We start from the raw sequence: 17,197 nt of genomic DNA on the forward strand, positions 1-17,197 counted from the left end.
CGGAGATGTCTTCTTTTTCATAGATAGATAGATAGATAGATAGATAGATAGACAGATAGACAGATAGACAGATAGATAGATAGATAGATAGATAGATAGATAGATAGATAGATAGAACTTCTGAATACCAGAGTCCAATAAAAAGCACGGTGGGAAATGAGGCATGCTGGGCCATGGCTATGATAAAATATAAAATGATCGCTCAGTTATTATCTGAGCTAGCTGTTTGGATCATTAAATCTTAAATTATATGCACCAAAAAATTGTTAAATTGACAATTTCATACTGGTTTTATTTGCTGTCAACAGCTCCAACCCCTAAAATTAACTAGGTTAACATAAATGCAGAGGAAATATAGTTAATTAGGCTTACTTGGAGAACTAGGACCAGAATATTCTGGTATTCTATTTATGAGTAAGATAAGATAATACTTTATTGATCTTTCTGGGGGGGGAATCGGTTGTTGCAGCAACATGGACATAGAAGCAAAAGTAGTGCAAGAATAGAAAATAATATATGTTGCAAATAGAGAAAAGATTAGACAAAATAAAATAAATTCAGATCAATAAAATAAGTACAAAATATAAAGGTATATAAAAATTTTACTAGTGGTATAAATAGTTCTAATTATATAGGTATTAATGACATGCAATATGCAATGTAAATACATATATATGGGTATATAGATGTGTCTGTATACAGAGACAGAAAATGGTCAAAAGTACAATATAAAAACAACATGATCAGTTGTAAATAATTATATAATACAACATAATATAATATAGTATAATATATTATAACAATAAAACATAATAAAATATATTATAACGTAATATACTATATTCTAACATAAGATAATATGACATGATATGATATAATATAATATAGCTGTTAAAATTTGGCATATATCAGTCATAAATGATCACTGATCCTTTATGCGTCACTATATTACCGAACTTGTGTCAGCTCTACTTACTCAACTCAACTTTATTTATATGGGACCTTTCATACATATAAACTTGCAGCCCAAAGTGCTTCACAGAATAACAGAGAGACAGAAAACAACAGCAATGGTAAAATTTAAAAAAATAAAATTTTAAATAAAATATTTTAAAATAAAATAAAATAAAATCAACACAGTAAAATTAATAAAACAAGTAATAGTGGAAATTAAAGTAAAAAAATAAGGTAGCGTTGACTAGATAAATAAATAATTAAATAAGATAAATAAATGTTAAAGCAATTATTAAAATAATAATAATGCAGTCCAGGGCTAAAGATACATGTTATTTTTTTATCTATTATTTATCCTAACCTAAAATAATATCATCATTTGAAGATATGTGTGAGATGTGTGTGAAGCTGTATATTAACACAGGTGTGACGCCTCCAGATGATTGTCTCTAAAAATACTTGGTGTAGAAATACTGAAATGTCCACATATAGCCTAAGAGGGACTTCCCTGACTGAGGGGTGTCTGTTTTTCCCAAACAGAAACCCATGGCTCATCATGATTGTAAAATGTGAATCAGTATGAGTCACCATCATTGTTGTGCTGCACAGACATGCTGCTCGGAGAGGGTCACATGACTGATACTAAAAATAGGCTGTCAGAAACCTTCACTGTCTCACACCTGATCTATTTAATTTAATTTAATTTTATCATTGCATGATACGGATTATATGATTTAATGTTTAATTCTAGGCTGCAACAACACAATATTTACATTCAATCCTTAAATATGTGCACCTCGTCCTCCTCCTCCTCACCTGTGGCAGGTAAACAGCAAGTCCCTGTAGGTGTGTGCGGGGCGGGGACACACCTGCAGAGAGAAACCTGAACCTCCCGGAAAAAGGTTTTTTTTTTCTTCTGCTGTTTCCTCGGTTTCCCTCCGTCAGGACTCACACCAACAGGTGGACAGAGAGAGAATCCACGCAGGTACACTTTCACGACGAGTGGGTTCTTCTTTTAAGAAACGCCACGCGACGTTTGACTTGGTCTTCATCTGTTACCTGTGTTAGTTTTGTGCGCTCGTCCTGAAGTCTTCATTCAAGGAAAGGGATTGTCTCCTGAAGACCAGACGGGCCTTCAGTTTCACCACGACACACAGGTCCAGGGTGGTTCACAGACTTCTGGGAGTTAAAGGAAAAAAGCAAGAAGAGGAGTTGTTTGGAGGGGATAAGGAGTGCTTCAGGTGTTAGAGGTCTTTTCTTTATTATAGGAGTCTAATCCAGGCATTAATCCCTCATGGACTACATGGACAGTGGACTGAGATACACCCCAAAGTCGGTAAGAATCTTCATCTTCTTCACATTTCCTGCAGCAGCCCAGCTTACACCTCTTTTTTTAATCCTTTAAAGTGTATTGTTAATAAGTTTATTTCACCTGAATGACACTGATGATGATTCCCTCACATTGGTGCATATCTGTGGAGCAGGCAGTGACCCAGAGACTAACCTAAAATAATAAGATAAGTGTCATAAGGCTAGAAGTGTTCAGATCAGTGGCGTGGCCAGGGGTGGCCATGGCCACCTCTGAAAACTGATTTGCCATCCCTGTGGCCACCCTGAAATTCTTAAACATGATTGGCTATTTGCCATGTCAGAGGATTACTTATATTGAAATCAGCTATTGTGTTGTTGTGTTTCAAGCTGCAGAGACACTAGTTTCTTTGCATTTGAATATTATTTTTGTCCTTAAAGAGTTCAGCAGATTTAAATGTTGACACTGTGGAGTTACATTTTTAATGTCAACATTAGAAATCTACAAAAATGTAATATTTTAAATAATATTTTATAAAAGAAGCTAAAGTAGATGTGATTGTTGGAAGTAACCCTCTTAGGTTTGGGGTAAGCTCTTAAGTTTGTTTTCCACGCCTGGCCACCCCTTCAACAGTCAGTGCCCCAGTTTGGCCACCCAAGTCAAAACTGTCTGGCTCCGCCACTGGTTCAGATCACACTGGGCAAAATGGGTGACATATGTCAAACGTCTGAGACCTGACTTTGTCGATTAGGTGCATTGTAGGAACATTCATGTGCTTTATTTTTATTTTATTTTCAATTTATTTTCTTGTAACTCACTTTAATTCTTTGTGTCATAATACTTTATTGGTATTATTCAAAAGATTATTAGGCCAAAGTGCTGATTCTGCTTGATTTACTTCATTTTTGGTTCTTTCTCTCTGGATGTTTATAGTTTTTGTTTTGCCACAAAAAGAGAAAATCAAGTCTATAAAGGCTAAAATGTAGATATAAGTTTAAACTGCATTCAAAGAGCTCAGAAGAATGTCGTATGCTCATTATGTACTTATATCTTGAATATTTTGTAATGTAATGACACTTTTCTATGGCACAAATAAAAAGAACATTTAAAAAATGATACTAATAAGTGTGTCACAGATACACGAGCCTGCATACACACAGAGCAAAACCTGTCAGACACTAAATAGAAAGATCACTTGTGTTTTCATTCCACACATAGACCCACATACAGCACTGGAAAGAGTGTCACTGAATACACTCAGTCAAGCTGCTCAAACAAACACACAAACATGTTACACATTGAACAGGCTCAGCACCTAAAGGTAGAGAGGCAGCTGTCATTTATTTACCAAGGTTTTGCTCTGTTCTTATAAGAGGCAAGATTTTACACTCTATAGAAAGTCACATTTGGATTCATGAGGTGGATCATATATCTGAGGTATCCTCTCAACAAGCAGGCTTCTCAAGGCTGCACACGCTTATCACACTGCCTCCAAGATAATGGTACAATGAAGCACTTAAAGAGAGATGCTCCCCCTTTGGGAAAAGCCCCCAGACTTTTTAACCTTTCCACCAGATAGAGCTCTTCTCTCTGATTCATAAAACCATGTGGAAACCTCCCAGAGCTTCGTGAGTAAGGAATCAAGGGGCTGACACCTGAATTCCTCCTGGTTCCTCCGCCCTGTTGTGACATGTTCACTCCTTCACAGACGTCTGTTGTTTTTTTTTTAACTTAAATGCATTAGCAATTACTCCACAGCATCACAGGAGTAGTGTGATCTATACAATGCCCTTCAGTCTCAGAGGATTCGCCCTCAGGTGCATGATTGAGCAGATGTGACGGTGTGTTATTCTGCTAGGTGAGCATGTTGAGATAAACGACAGAGGAGAGGGCGGGTGAGAAGTGATGTGCATTTTTAAGATATTATCAGAGGCAGAAAAACAAGGCGCTGATCAGCTGTATTTAAAATGTATTACTTCCCATGAGATACCCGAGAGAGTGAACACGTGATGCATTATCTGTTTAAATAATGAAACAAAGTGTGCAGTGAAGCCTTAAAATGAGAAGCAAACATGACACATGCATAGCCTCCTCCAAGACTACAACGACTCTGTCAAGCACTACATTTTAATGCTTGAGTTGCTGCTCTGCCCTCGTAGGCACTCTGTAATTTATCCCTGTTATATCATGTGTAACAGGTTTATGCAAGTAATACAAAAGGCTTGGCCCTGATTCTTAAAAATTAAGTGTTATAGGTATGCAGAACATCTCCTCTTATCTGTTTTTAATTGTTAATGGGCGCAGGTTTAACGATGTAGGACTTCCTCGATGTTTGAAAAAGTATCAAACCATCATTTGTTTGTGGTTGGACATGTTTAGTTTGTTTAGTTTGCAGTGACCTTAAATGTTACGCTACAGTACAGCTGGCATTCAAAGAAACTTGTTGTGTTCCTCTTCAGATGTGAGGGCTTTGCTTCCAGCAGGTTTGACTGGATTTTACATGGTGAAACCTTTGTACTCCCTCCCCCTCCGTCTGCCTCTGAAATGTAACCACAGAGCTGTGACTCATGCACAAAGTCCCCCTCTCATTCATTAACAGTACTGCACACTGAAACTGTACTTTCTGCTTTCATTTTCAGATTTGTTTCTGTGGAAATCAAATTCTTAAAGAACTGCATATTAGGTTTATTTCAGATCCTGATTCTGTCTGTCACCACAGGTTTAAGCATTCCTATCAGATACAAGTACCTACTTGTTCTCTGTTGCTGTCCCCTTTTCTCCCTTGGTTATCTGCTCAGATAAAGAAAACAGCTACTGTTTGCTGTCTTAAAGCTCTTGTGAGCGTTAAGCAAGTTATGAATCACACTGAATGAATAATGATACCTCCAACGGAATTTAACCAGAGCATCTGGAAGAAGGTGAATCATCTCAATACAGTTATTTTGAATGCTTACTTTTAACCTCTGCCCTGGAGTACGTGTCAGGCGTGGCATTTAGTATCAGGCTTTGCCTTTCCTGACTCCAATAATTCACAGAATGATGCGATTGTTAGTTAAAAGACAGCAGGAGAAGATTTTTTATTTAACAGGTCCTGCACAGGACAGAGTCCTCTAAGAGAAAAGAAACACAAGGGTCACCAAAATCAACACCAACGCTTTAAAGAACAAACAATCAGCTGAGTCAGTGAAAAAACACCCTCAAGGTTAGCCTTGTGTCAACATGCTCTTACCTGTGTGTGAAAAATGGTTCTAATAATTGTTTGCAGTTTGTTCTTAACACAACATAAGCCTTGCACTCTTGTACTGTATGTCTTATTCATTCATTTTCATATGAAACTATCTGTCTCCTAGGACAAAGACTGGGACACCTCCGTGCAGTTCCTGCCCGCTTCAGATAACAAAAAGCTTGAAAAGACAAGACGTCCGGGAAAGATCGGGGCTGTGATCGGCGTGGTGGTCTTTGCTGCTGTTATCGCTCTGATGACCGGACTGCTGGTCTGGCATTTCCACTGTAAGAACCCTCTCTGTTACACTTAAAGATAAGATGACTAAATGACCTATACTTTAGGGTGAGGGGAACATTAAATGAGCTCAATCAACAGGAAAATACGTCAAGAGGATGACATCTAAAAGTTGAAAAGTTCAAACAAGCAAGAAACCAAATGTGTCCTGCATTTATTATGTATCAGGTGAAATGATTGGAAGTCCTCTTTGGCCAACTGTTTTCATTGAATTGCCATTACAGTGTATTATAGATATGTAGAGTCCTTCTTAAAGCTGGGGTTGGTAATCAGATTTAGATCCACTTTTTGTCATACTGGTTAAAATGATCTTTATGTCCTGATGGTAATCATTACATGATGTGTTCCTAAAACAGAGCGAAAAAAAACTGCTATCTACAGCCGGAGTAAACCTGGGAAAACACCAACCAATCACCGTTTTTTGGCTCCCCAAATTTTAAACCAATCAAATCCCGTCCAGCCGTTCTGCCCTCCTCCTGCGCGTACATTTCCCCGGCGTGCACTCCTCTGAGTCCCCGTCTCCTGCCTCTGCTTCCCCTGACTCTATTTACTGCCCCTCTCGCTCGTCCTCGGGCCTGTCCCCTCTGACCTGATGAGGTGCTTTACTCAGGACTGTAGTCCGGATCAGAGTCTAAAAAGCTCTCACCAACAAGCAGAATAATTAATGACGTTCAGTTAGTCCTACAGAAAATATATATTTATTGTAGCGTCCGTCCGGACGCTGTAGGGATGACGAGCCGATTCGTGAACACATTGAGTTTTAATAACCGGTCACTGTCGGCCGTGATCACGCCAACCAACAAAACAACAATCAATGTTTGAATGAAAAACTTCTCCTCTCCTCTCTCCCACTCACACCCTCTACACCTCTCCTGATGCCTTCACTGACCGTCAACACTGTAGGAATTAAGAACATCTACACTGAACACGTTTAACAAACAGTAGAGCTGTTACAGTATTATATATGTGTTATAACTTAACTCCTGATATCGTGTCACTGGTACAACTGGATAATGCTAGCATGATAGTTGTGAGTACTAACAGCGGCCATGTTTGTTTGAGTTTTTAATTTTCACTATGATAATGTTTTGATGAGGACCGGTTTTGAATCAGTCACTATCATATGGTCGAGAATCAGCGGCGCTCGTTTTGGAGGAGCTCCGAGGGAGGAGGGGAGGGGTTTGACGGAGTCATGTGGAAAAGCTACATTCCAATTCATGCTGGTTTTCCGAGACTACCAACCCTAGCTTTAAGGAGCTCCCAAAGATCACACAATTCTACCATTACACAAATCTGTCAATTTATTTTATAACAAAGAAGCATGAATTATCTTCCAAAATAAGGTATTTTTATCTAAGCATTTTAAGTAGAGGATGACGAATCAGTCATCATTTTTGCATATTGTTGAGACCGCTTTGAGAAGTCTTGGTGACAAACACCAAAATGTGCTTCTTTGGTGGAGATATAAAACAGAAAACAGATAATGACAGTTTACTTTATGTCTTCTTTATCTTCCTTCTAGAAACTAAAATGCACAAGCTCACAATTTGTTCAGAAACTGTATGCTCAAAAAAAGTGAATCCTTTGTATTCTCTCTGAATGTTTAACCATGTAAATGATAGAAAACTAGATGAAGGGAATGAAGATACACCAGTTTAAAAAAAAATAATAAGTTAACTCAAATGATTTCAAACTTCAAACTTCAAGCAAAACAAACAATCAAACAGGGAGTCTTTAATGAAGCAGAGTTTGTGATATGTAGAGTCATTTTAAGGAGCTCCCAAAAGCATGCACTTCTACCATCACACAAATCTGTCAATTTATTTTATAACAAGGAAGCATGAATTCTCTTCCAAAATAAGGTATTTTTATCCATGCATTTTAAGTAGAGGATGACGAATCAGTCATCATTTCTGCATATTGTTGAGACAGTTTTGAGAAGTCTTGGTGACAAACACCAAAATGTGCTTCTTTGGTGGAGATATAAAACTGAAAACAAAGAGTTTACTTTATGTGTCTTCTTTATCTTCCTTCTAGAAACTAAAACGCACAAGCTCACAATTGTTTCAGAAACTGTATGCTCAGAAAAAGTGAATCCTTTGTAAGGATAGACCGATTAACGGCCTTTTGACGCACATCGGCGACTGCCTTTTAAAAAAATCTGACGGCCGATAAGAGATCAATTTAAAACTTAGTTATTTTAGCTCCAAATTCACTAAATCCCGTGGCAGAAATCACACCATCTGCAGAAACCATAGTCTAGCTTGTGTTCCATTTCCATTGTGGCCCTTACAATTACTAGTGATTAGAAACTCATAAAACCCCACTGCAAAAAAACTGAAATATCCCCATAAAACAAAGATAAGAGAAAGATTAACATTTCAGTTAAATTGACATTTTGGAAAACTTTATTTACTGTAGAAAACTTTAGGGAGCTATTAATCTGTTTAAGGTTTAATTGAACTTTATAAGACATGCTGCTGAGCCTGGGAGCTCCCTGCAGTTTTTGTTAGAATTAAAACAAAGATGTTTATTGTCTAAGATAAAAAAAAAACCTTTAACATGCTGCATATCTGAAAAGCTATTTAATAAACATATGCATAAAGGAATTTAAACAAAGTTAAGTGTTGGAGTTTATATTATTCAAAATTTTGACGCCAATATTTTCCTTTTTACTGCAAATAGATATCGGTTACCGGCCTCCTTGACTACTAATAATTGGTGTTGGCCCTGAAAAAAACACATTGGTGTATCTCTAATCCTTTGTATTCTCTCTGAATGTTTAACCATGATACACCAGGTTAAAAAATAAGTAAACTCAGAGGATTAAAAACTTCATACTTGAAGCGAAACAAACATTTATAGCATAGCAGAGTTTGATGTTTCACAGTGAGAGTGTGTATGTTCAGTCTTTACTGTGTCTTCCTGCAGTCCGTAAAGATGTGCGCACCAAGAAGATGTTCAGCGGCTCCATGAGGATCACCAACCAGGTGTTTGAAGACGCATATGAGAACCCCAACAGCACTGAGTTCAAGATTCTGGCCAAGCAGGTGACTTCACAGGTAAGAAAACCACATTTATCCACATCACGAACAATATTTATACATCTTTAAAAAATACATTAATTAATTCTGTATTTTGATTTGATTCTTTTCTGTTTCAGCTTAAAGGCATCTACTCCAAGAGTCCACAGCTGGCCAAATACTATGTTGGCTCTACAGTCCAGGCTTTCAGGTATCACCGTGAACCTTAGCATAATGTCTCAATGTTTTGAAAACATGTCTCTGCCCAAACTTTAACTCTGACGTTCTTTTGAATTCTCGTTTCATTGCTCTCAGTGAAGGCAGCGTTATTGCCTACTACCTGTCCGAGTTCAACGTCCCCGCTGGCCAGGAGGCAGCTGTGGACCAAGCCATGACCTCAATGGACAAGCTCGTGGACAAAAATCAGCGTAGCCTGTCCAGACCTGGGAACTCTCTGGTCTTTGAAGACGTGGTGTCTTCAGGTAGACTCTAAGCAGCTGATCCTGACTTATTGATCTGAATGTTTTTATTCTTATTTGCTTCTGAATCCGTTTTCATCCTCTTCCCTCGTGTAATTAAAGTTTGTGTTTCTTCTCACAGCTCTTGATGCACGCTTGACTATATCATCATTCGACAGTAAGTGCTTCCCCTCGTCCATTATTTGATTTATCTTGTACAAGTCACCTGTATAAGAAACAAACAGGAACAAGTCATGTCTAACATTTAGTGAGTGAAGCTTTGAGCCTCTCATCAAGGGTCAAACCAAGAGAGAGATTTCTTCCTGACTGGAATTTTAAACATGCAGTCGAGTCATATTGTGGCTTATTATTTTGTGGTTGTTGGATCTAACAAGTTCAAATGAGGAATGCAATGTAAGGACTGTCCATCACTTTAACTGAGTTTGAAATGCATGCAGCATATTGCTTCTCTTTCTTCAACAAAAGCATTGATGTGACTTGTTATTTTACTTTTAGAAGGTAGAGTAATTCAGTACTAATTTAAGATGACGGTCACTTCTGCATGATGTGTTAATATAATGATATCAGAATTAGTTTGACAACATGACATGAGTTCATTTGAGATAAATAGTCCCCTGTTGCATTGGTTCACACCACTTAAAGTTCTTGTTCTTGTGTCAGGCTTCTTCAACTTTGTAGAACACGCAAAGGCTAATGAAATCGGACGGATCCAGTCCCCTGGCTTCCCTGACCGTCCTTATCCCAGCAACACCTTCATGCAGTGGCGGCTGAGAGCAGACCCCGGCTACGTCATCAAGCTGGACTTTGACACGATGAACCTGGAGGAGGATTGCAAGAATGACTTTGTCAAAATATACGACTCCCTGGTGGCGATTGAGAGTCGTGTGATGGAAGAGTGAGTTTTCTCTTTGAGTCATTTCAATACAGCTGCAAGCAGATGAAGAACTTCCTGTAGAGGTCCTTCTCATGTTGGGCCCTCTGCTGGTCAGATGGTTTGCCTAGTTTGGGCCTGCACACTGCATATAAAGGTCCAGTTGACTGTCATTGTGTGAGTTTTAAAAAGTAGTCTGGAGGCAATTCAGCAGCAAATTTGAGATTGTGATCAATTCTTCCAAACCAGAGAAAACATGCTGCCAGAAAAAGACTGGCTCAAATCCTCAGAGGCATTCTTACACAGCAGAGATGAAATGTTTCAATGTTGGTCTTTGTAAAAGAATAGAATAGCTTTTATTTGTCATTGTCAGGTGTACAATGAAATTAGAAGTGCTGCTCCTGAAGGTGCATGTGATAAATAAAAATAAAATAAAAACAGGTAGAAAGACAATATAAATACAGTAATAATATAAGACAAATGTTGAATATATACAGTCAGGTCGGGAGAAGAGGTATTTGGATTTAAGATATTGAAAAAGTGCACCAAACAGGAGAGCTAAGTGCCTCTGCAACCGTGTGCGCTGCCATCTTGTGTGAAAGTGACCCAAATCAACATAACAGGTTTGTTTTTTGAAAGCAGGAAGCAGAGGAATTATTTTAGCTTCTCATCTATGATGAAACTCAATCCATGTAAATAAAACCAGCCTTGTAAGACTTAATTATAATGTCCTTTGATTCAGTTTTAAGTAAAATCAAAAGGTTCAATCTGGGCTCCTGACTACTCAAGAAAACCTCAGACATGAAAGTGTCTTTCTACTTTTCTTTTTAATCTTGTTTCCATCACACCAGGGAACCAATCATAAATGACATGTATCTTATTTGTGTTTACCCCCCAACAGAATGTGCGGCTACTACTCGCCTAGTGAACCCCTGACCTTCGTGTCCTCTGGTAATGTCATGCTGGTGACGATGGCCACAAATGAGAAGAAGAACTATCCGGGTTTCAGAGCAAGAGTCTCACAAGTCCGTGGAGGAAGTAAAGGTAGGTACTCATGGTTCTGATTGTAGCTCGCTTGAACGTCTTTGTCAGGAGTTCCACCACACATGTTTAACATGTGATGATAACACTTTTCTTTTAAAGGTATTTCATGTGGTGGACAGCTAACAGGAGATAAAGGAAGCTTCACCACCCCTAACTTTCCCAGCTACTATCCTCCAAGGAAACTGTGTCAGTGGACGATCCAGGTGAGACGTCTGCATTTAATCAACTATATACACTTCCATGTTTTGTGTCCTGCAGTTTGTTCTTCTTAAAAGGTCTCATATCACCTTTTTATTTACTTTTATTCTCATCTCTGTTAACCACTAAGGTCCCTGATGGTAAGGCGGTGAAGCTGACTTTCAAAAAGTTCTTCCTGTCTGAGCCCGGGCAGGAAAACCAAAAGAGCTGCCGCAAAGACTTCGTGGAGGTCAATGGAAAGAAGTGAGTTCATTTCTGTATGTATTAAAACTACAGAGGAGTTATTACAACAGATCAGACATGTGACTGCATGTTATCTCCTCTGCAGACTGTGTGGAGAACATCCTGATGGATCATTGACTGAAACCAGCAGCACCAACACAATGGATGTGAAGTTTTACTCTGACTCCTCCTACGTGGACCGAGGTTTTGACGCTGCGTACGAGGCCATTGACGTCAAAGACCGTACGTGACTCTGCTTTTCCTCGATTATGATTACTTCTAGACATTCAGCAGATGTATCTCATACCAGTCCTGTCATCCACAGCTTGTCCAAAGCAGTTCCAGTGCAGAAACCAGCGCTGCATAAAGACAGAGCTCAGGTGTGATGGATGGAACGACTGTGGAGACATGAGTGATGAACTGAACTGCAGTAAGTTCTTTTTGCTCAGGCTGAGCTCGCCTACATCTCATAATTCTCACACCTTTGGCACAGAATAACTGTAACTTTTTTTTCCCAGAGTGCAATGCGAAGGATATCGCCTGTAAAAACGGATTCTGTAAGCCCATGTTCTGGAAATGTGATGGTGTGGATGACTGTGGAGACCGCACAGATGAGGAGGACTGTGGTAAGACCTGTTGATGCAGATAGAAGATGTACTGACTTTTACATAAAGAACAAAAGAACAGGTCTAAGTTTTTGTTCTTATTCCTGTCTGTTATCCTCAGGTGGATGTAAATCTGGACATATGAAATGCAAGAATGATAAATGTGTGTCTGAGAAGACTCGCTGTGACGGCAGGAACGACTGCGGGGATGGATCGGATGAGCTTGACTGCGGACGAAGTAAGACTTGTTTCCTCTTGAACTTCAGAAATGTCTTGAGATAAAGTCACTGACTGAAGAACTTACCCTCATTATATTTCATTTAAAACAAGTGGGATCATTTTCTACTACAGTGTATTAAGCCAGCAAAAAGGGAAAACTCAGACACACATACCAGGGTTCCTACGCTTCCTGGAAAACCTGGAAAACCATTGACCAGTTCTCCAGTTCTGGAAAACACCTGGAAAATGGGAGAAAAAGTCAAATGTCCTGGAAAATTATTCCAAAATGACTGCGTGCGACCTGACATGATTAAAAAAAACGCATCCCCATTCATTTAAACCTGAATGCATTCACAGAAAACAGGGGTATATTGTTTATGTTTATGGTAAATGAACCTTGTGGAGTGCTCTTTTCATTCAAAGAGTCCTGTATTTAATTTAAAGAGTGACCAGCAGAGAGCTTGGGGGTCTGTGCCTCACAACTTTCTCTGCAGGCTTAGAGCTCAATCACCGTACTGTAGCTAGTAGGAGCGCAAACTCCTTATAATGAAAACAAAAGAGACAAAAAGAGCGACACAGCTGCACAGACACTGAACATGGTAGACATCGCTGATCACAATAGACATCGCCACACAGGTAGATAGTTTCAACTTCTTTAAATCTCTGAGAGAGCTCAAAACTTCACTGAAAATGTCCTGGAAAATGATCTTTGGAAAAGAGTGGGAACCCTGACATACTTTACTCTTCACTGCTCAGCTGCAGAATTCAGGCATACAAAGCATGCATATTGTTTGAGAGCATCATGATTCATAACCACATTTCCTCTGAGGATCAAGATGATTCTCTCAGGGTGTGTAGACGCCTAAATCAGCTTAAAGCGTGGTATATGATGTCTGTCATTCACTGGATTGACAAAAAAAAGCTGCAAATGTATCTCATCATTGCTCATGTGAACAAGCAACAGGCGATACCAGCACCACTGCCCTTGCACCAGACTCTGCACTATGGGAGACCGGGCTTTTTCCTCAGCTGCCCCGCAAATGTGGAATGCTCTCCTCGACCACCTGAGAGCACCACAGACCACTACACCTTTTAAAAAGGGACTAAAAACGTTCCTATTTCAGAGGGCATTTCCCTAGTTTTCATTTCCCTGGTTTTATCCATAGTTTTTATCTGACCTTCCCTGCTGCTTTTACTTGTTTTTATTCTACTACAGTGTTTTTAACAAGTGTCTGCATCTTACTGTTTGTTTTTTAACCTTTTTTTATTCTTACTGCCCTTTTACTTTGCCCTGTAGCACTTTGAGATTTGCTCCAAATGTAAAGTGCGTGATAAATAAAATGCATTATTATTATCATTATTATTACTTTTATTAATCTGTTCTTCTTCCTGTTCTCTCTCTTCAGCCGCTGCTACTAGCTGCACTGATCTCACATACAAATGTAAAAACAATAAATGCATCAGTAAAGTGAACCCAGAGTGTGACGGGACACCGGACTGTGAAGATGGCTCTGATGAGGAGAACTGTGGTATGTCACTAATAAAACCTGCATGTTGTTTGTCTTGCATTAAACACTAGTTATTATCTCCATCTGCATTTTTTACCTTGCATAACAAAACAGATGTGAGCTTCCGCCTACTCAGGCATCACAACAAGCTGCAACAGGCAGACTGATTGATTGATTGTTCACTTTGCAGACTGCGGGAGAAGTATGTTCAAGACGTCTCGTATTGTGGGCGGTCAGGATGCAGAGGAGGGGGAGTATCCCTGGCAGGTCAGCCTGCATGTTAAAGGTTACGGTCACGTGTGTGGAGCGTCCATCATCAGTCAACGCTGGCTGGTCACTGCTGCTCACTGTGTGCAGGATGATGGAAAGACAAGGTAACATCTTTATGCTTTGTTTTCTCACCGGCAAATATAAATGTTAAATTTCCTGCACTATGGGAGTAATCTGGGATCAAACATGCTCATTGCTAGTTTTGTCTTGGGGAAAAAAACACTGAACTTATCTGATCAAACTTACAAACATGTTAGAAGTTCTTACCAAATCACATGAATCCTTAGGGAAAAATAACTCTGTTGATTATTCTGTCACATGCAATTGAAGACCTTTGGTTTTTTGTTGACAACACGGTACTTTGACATGGGTACATTAAATATTTAACACGTATAAAACCAGTTATGGGGCCTAGCGGTATGAGCACGCACCATATACAGAGGCTACAGCCCTCATTGCAGAGGCCGCATTTAACTGCATGTCCTCCCCCTCTCTCTACTCCCCACATTTCCTGTCTCTCTTCAGCTGTCCTATCCATTAGAGGCAGAAATGCCCCAAAAAATATAACTTAAAAAAAAACAGTTAAGGACCCCGACTCAAGTTTTAAATGCATGTGTGGGTCAAGGCAGATGGCTGTCTAACATGAGTCTGGTCCTGCTTGAGGTTTCTGCCTGTTAAAGGACATTTTTCCTCGCCGCTGTAACTAGCTAAATGCTGAGAGGTGCAATGCTCATGGTGGATTAAGGTGGGGTCAGACTAAGTCTAATCCTGCCTTGGTGTTGGGTCTCTGTTCATAATCTGACATAGTGGTCTAGGCCTGCTCTGTTTGTAAAAGCGTCTTGAGGTAACGTTTGTTGTGATTTGGCGCTATACAAATAAAGATTGATTGATGTTTTGGATTGAGTACTGTCTCTCTCTTCAAATGTAACACAGTCAAATTAACATTCTGTGTCTTTCCTTTGATGCATACCTTCATTTTTCTAATGTAATGCTTTTGCAGATAATGTTTCTGTTGCAATGTGAAATAAACTCGGTGATGTCTTTTAATGTGTGTCCTCAGATACTCCCAGCCGGGCACGTGGGAAGCTTACCTCGGTCTCCACACGCAGAGAAAGATTGGCAGCACTGTGGTGAAGAGGAATCTGAAGCAGGTCATATCCCACCCCAACTACAATGCATACACCTATGATAATGACATCGCCCTGATGGAGCTGGACACTCCTGTCACCTACACCGACTACATCAAGCCCATCTGCTTGCCGGCTTCCCAGCATGATTTTCCTACTGGGAACCATGTGTGGATCACAGGGTGGGGCGCCACAAGGGAAGGAGGTGAGTCAGCACAGACAGTCTGCATGCATTTGTAATTGTAGTGAATACTTGTGTGCAGTAATGGAGATTTTTTTAAAGGTAGGGCCCAAACTAAAGATGAACATCTAGGATACAAGTTGTCAATTACAGCTTTATATTTAGGAGTTTTATCTTTTCATATTTTTGAGCAGATGTAGCCATACCTGATTTTACAAGATGTGTGGTATCTTCTCCTTCAGGTCAAATGGAAGACTTCTAATATGAATTAGGAAATAAAAAACATTGAACATCACTGATCTTTTCTCTGAGGAAGCTCTGTCTTTATTGGAGATTACATTTTAGATCCTCAACCTGATGGTGTGACTTTTAAACTTGAGCAAAAGCTGACAGTGCTCTTCTGTTTCTGTGTTTGTTTTCAAGGGTTTGCTGCAACCGTGCTCCAAAAGGCCCAGGTTCGAATCATCAACAGCACGGTGTGTAACAAATTGATGGACGGGCAGATCACATCTCGGATGTTGTGTGCTGGAGTTCTGAGTGGAGGAGTGGATGCTTGTCAGGTGATTACAGACCCCATGTCTCCATGCTTTCTTTCTGTCTGTTCTATCAACACTTCCCTTATGAAGCACCTTTATGCTAACAAATGTGCCTGTGTTTGTTTCCATTAGGGAGACTCTGGAGGTCCTCTGTCCAGTCCAACCGGCTCTCGTTCGTTCCTGGCAGGAGTGGTCAGTTGGGGAGACGGCTGCGCCCGCAGGAACAAACCTGGCATCTACACAACAGTCACCAAATTCCGTGGCTGGATCAAGGAAAAGACAGGAGTGTAGTTTGCTGCAAAATGAACAAATCTATCCAGAGCATGGACATAAACTTGGACTGATAAGTTCTAGAGTACTGATTTCTGCTGCAGTGAAGCCACTCTTGACTTCCCCTGGCAGTGAAAGCTGTGGAAAATCCTCTACTCTCCTGAAGAGCAGTTTATGTCCTCTGCAGTTTTATGAGGATGCAATTGATGAAATGAGTTTAAAATGTAAATACAATATTTTATTTTTGTGTTTTTTTTGTTGATGTTTTTGTCTGAAGTGTGTTTTAATGGAGAACAATGTTATCTGCTGCACAAGAAATAGATTTTAAGCACCACTGTTACATTTATTATGAAACATGCAAGCTAGTGTCCTGTGTTTAATCGGTAGCCATCGTAAGAATATCCCACCACTTTCTCTTGTTGTCTTGTTCTGATTTTACAAAAACAAATAACAGCAAGCTCAGTCCATCCTACCTCCTATGGCTTGGTATTTTATGAATTTTATTACTGAGTTTGATTCCAGCAGAGATCCCTGAAAGTTACTGATGTGATTGTTCACCTTGTAGAGCATTTTTCTTCTCATGATAAATGGTGTTTCATTCTGACGGACGTGAACTGCTTCTCTAACATAAACACAGAGTACAGTAAAATCTGTTTTCTGGTTTTAGTCTTTTATTTTTAATGTGATCTCTCAGCTATTCACAACCATGTTAGTGCAGTCTCATTTTAAACTGTGTAAATGTGTATTTTATAGCAGATGTTTTTGAATAAAAATTTCTAATTTAACTGAAGCTATTTGCACTAATGTGTTCATGCACTCACTCACTCACATGCATTTCATGATCGAATGTTAGATACATTT

The 17,197-nt window shown here is 39.4% G+C and overlaps 1 protein-coding gene across 2 annotated transcripts; it reads left to right on the forward strand.

Moving 5' to 3' along the window:
- Positions 1 to 1,803: 1,803 nt before the first annotated feature.
- On the forward strand, positions 1,804 to 17,121 carry st14a (suppression of tumorigenicity 14a). 2 transcript variants are annotated; one of them, XM_034701835.1, is made up of 20 exons: positions 1,807 to 1,939; positions 2,223 to 2,290; positions 5,614 to 5,773; positions 8,715 to 8,845; positions 8,947 to 9,017; positions 9,122 to 9,288; positions 9,407 to 9,442; positions 9,946 to 10,180; positions 11,058 to 11,200; positions 11,300 to 11,403; positions 11,529 to 11,641; positions 11,727 to 11,863; positions 11,946 to 12,050; positions 12,139 to 12,246; positions 12,347 to 12,463; positions 13,851 to 13,973; positions 14,143 to 14,326; positions 15,283 to 15,554; positions 15,954 to 16,090; positions 16,199 to 17,121. In XM_034701835.1, exons 2-20 carry the CDS (start codon positions 2,249 to 2,251, stop codon positions 16,355 to 16,357), a joined length of 2,544 nt encoding a protein of 847 aa, XP_034557726.1. In that variant the 5' UTR covers positions 1,807 to 1,939; positions 2,223 to 2,248; the 3' UTR covers positions 16,358 to 17,121. The 2 variants fall into 2 exon arrangements, with proteins under 2 accessions (XP_034557725.1, XP_034557726.1); XM_034701834.1 differs by having other exon boundaries at positions 1,804 to 2,290.
- The last annotated feature ends 76 nt before the right edge of the window (positions 17,122 to 17,197 follow it).

This window comes from Notolabrus celidotus, chromosome 14 (assembly GCF_009762535.1).
Source record: "Notolabrus celidotus isolate fNotCel1 chromosome 14, fNotCel1.pri, whole genome shotgun sequence".
NCBI classification, from domain to species: Eukaryota; Metazoa; Chordata; class Actinopteri; order Labriformes; family Labridae; genus Notolabrus; species Notolabrus celidotus.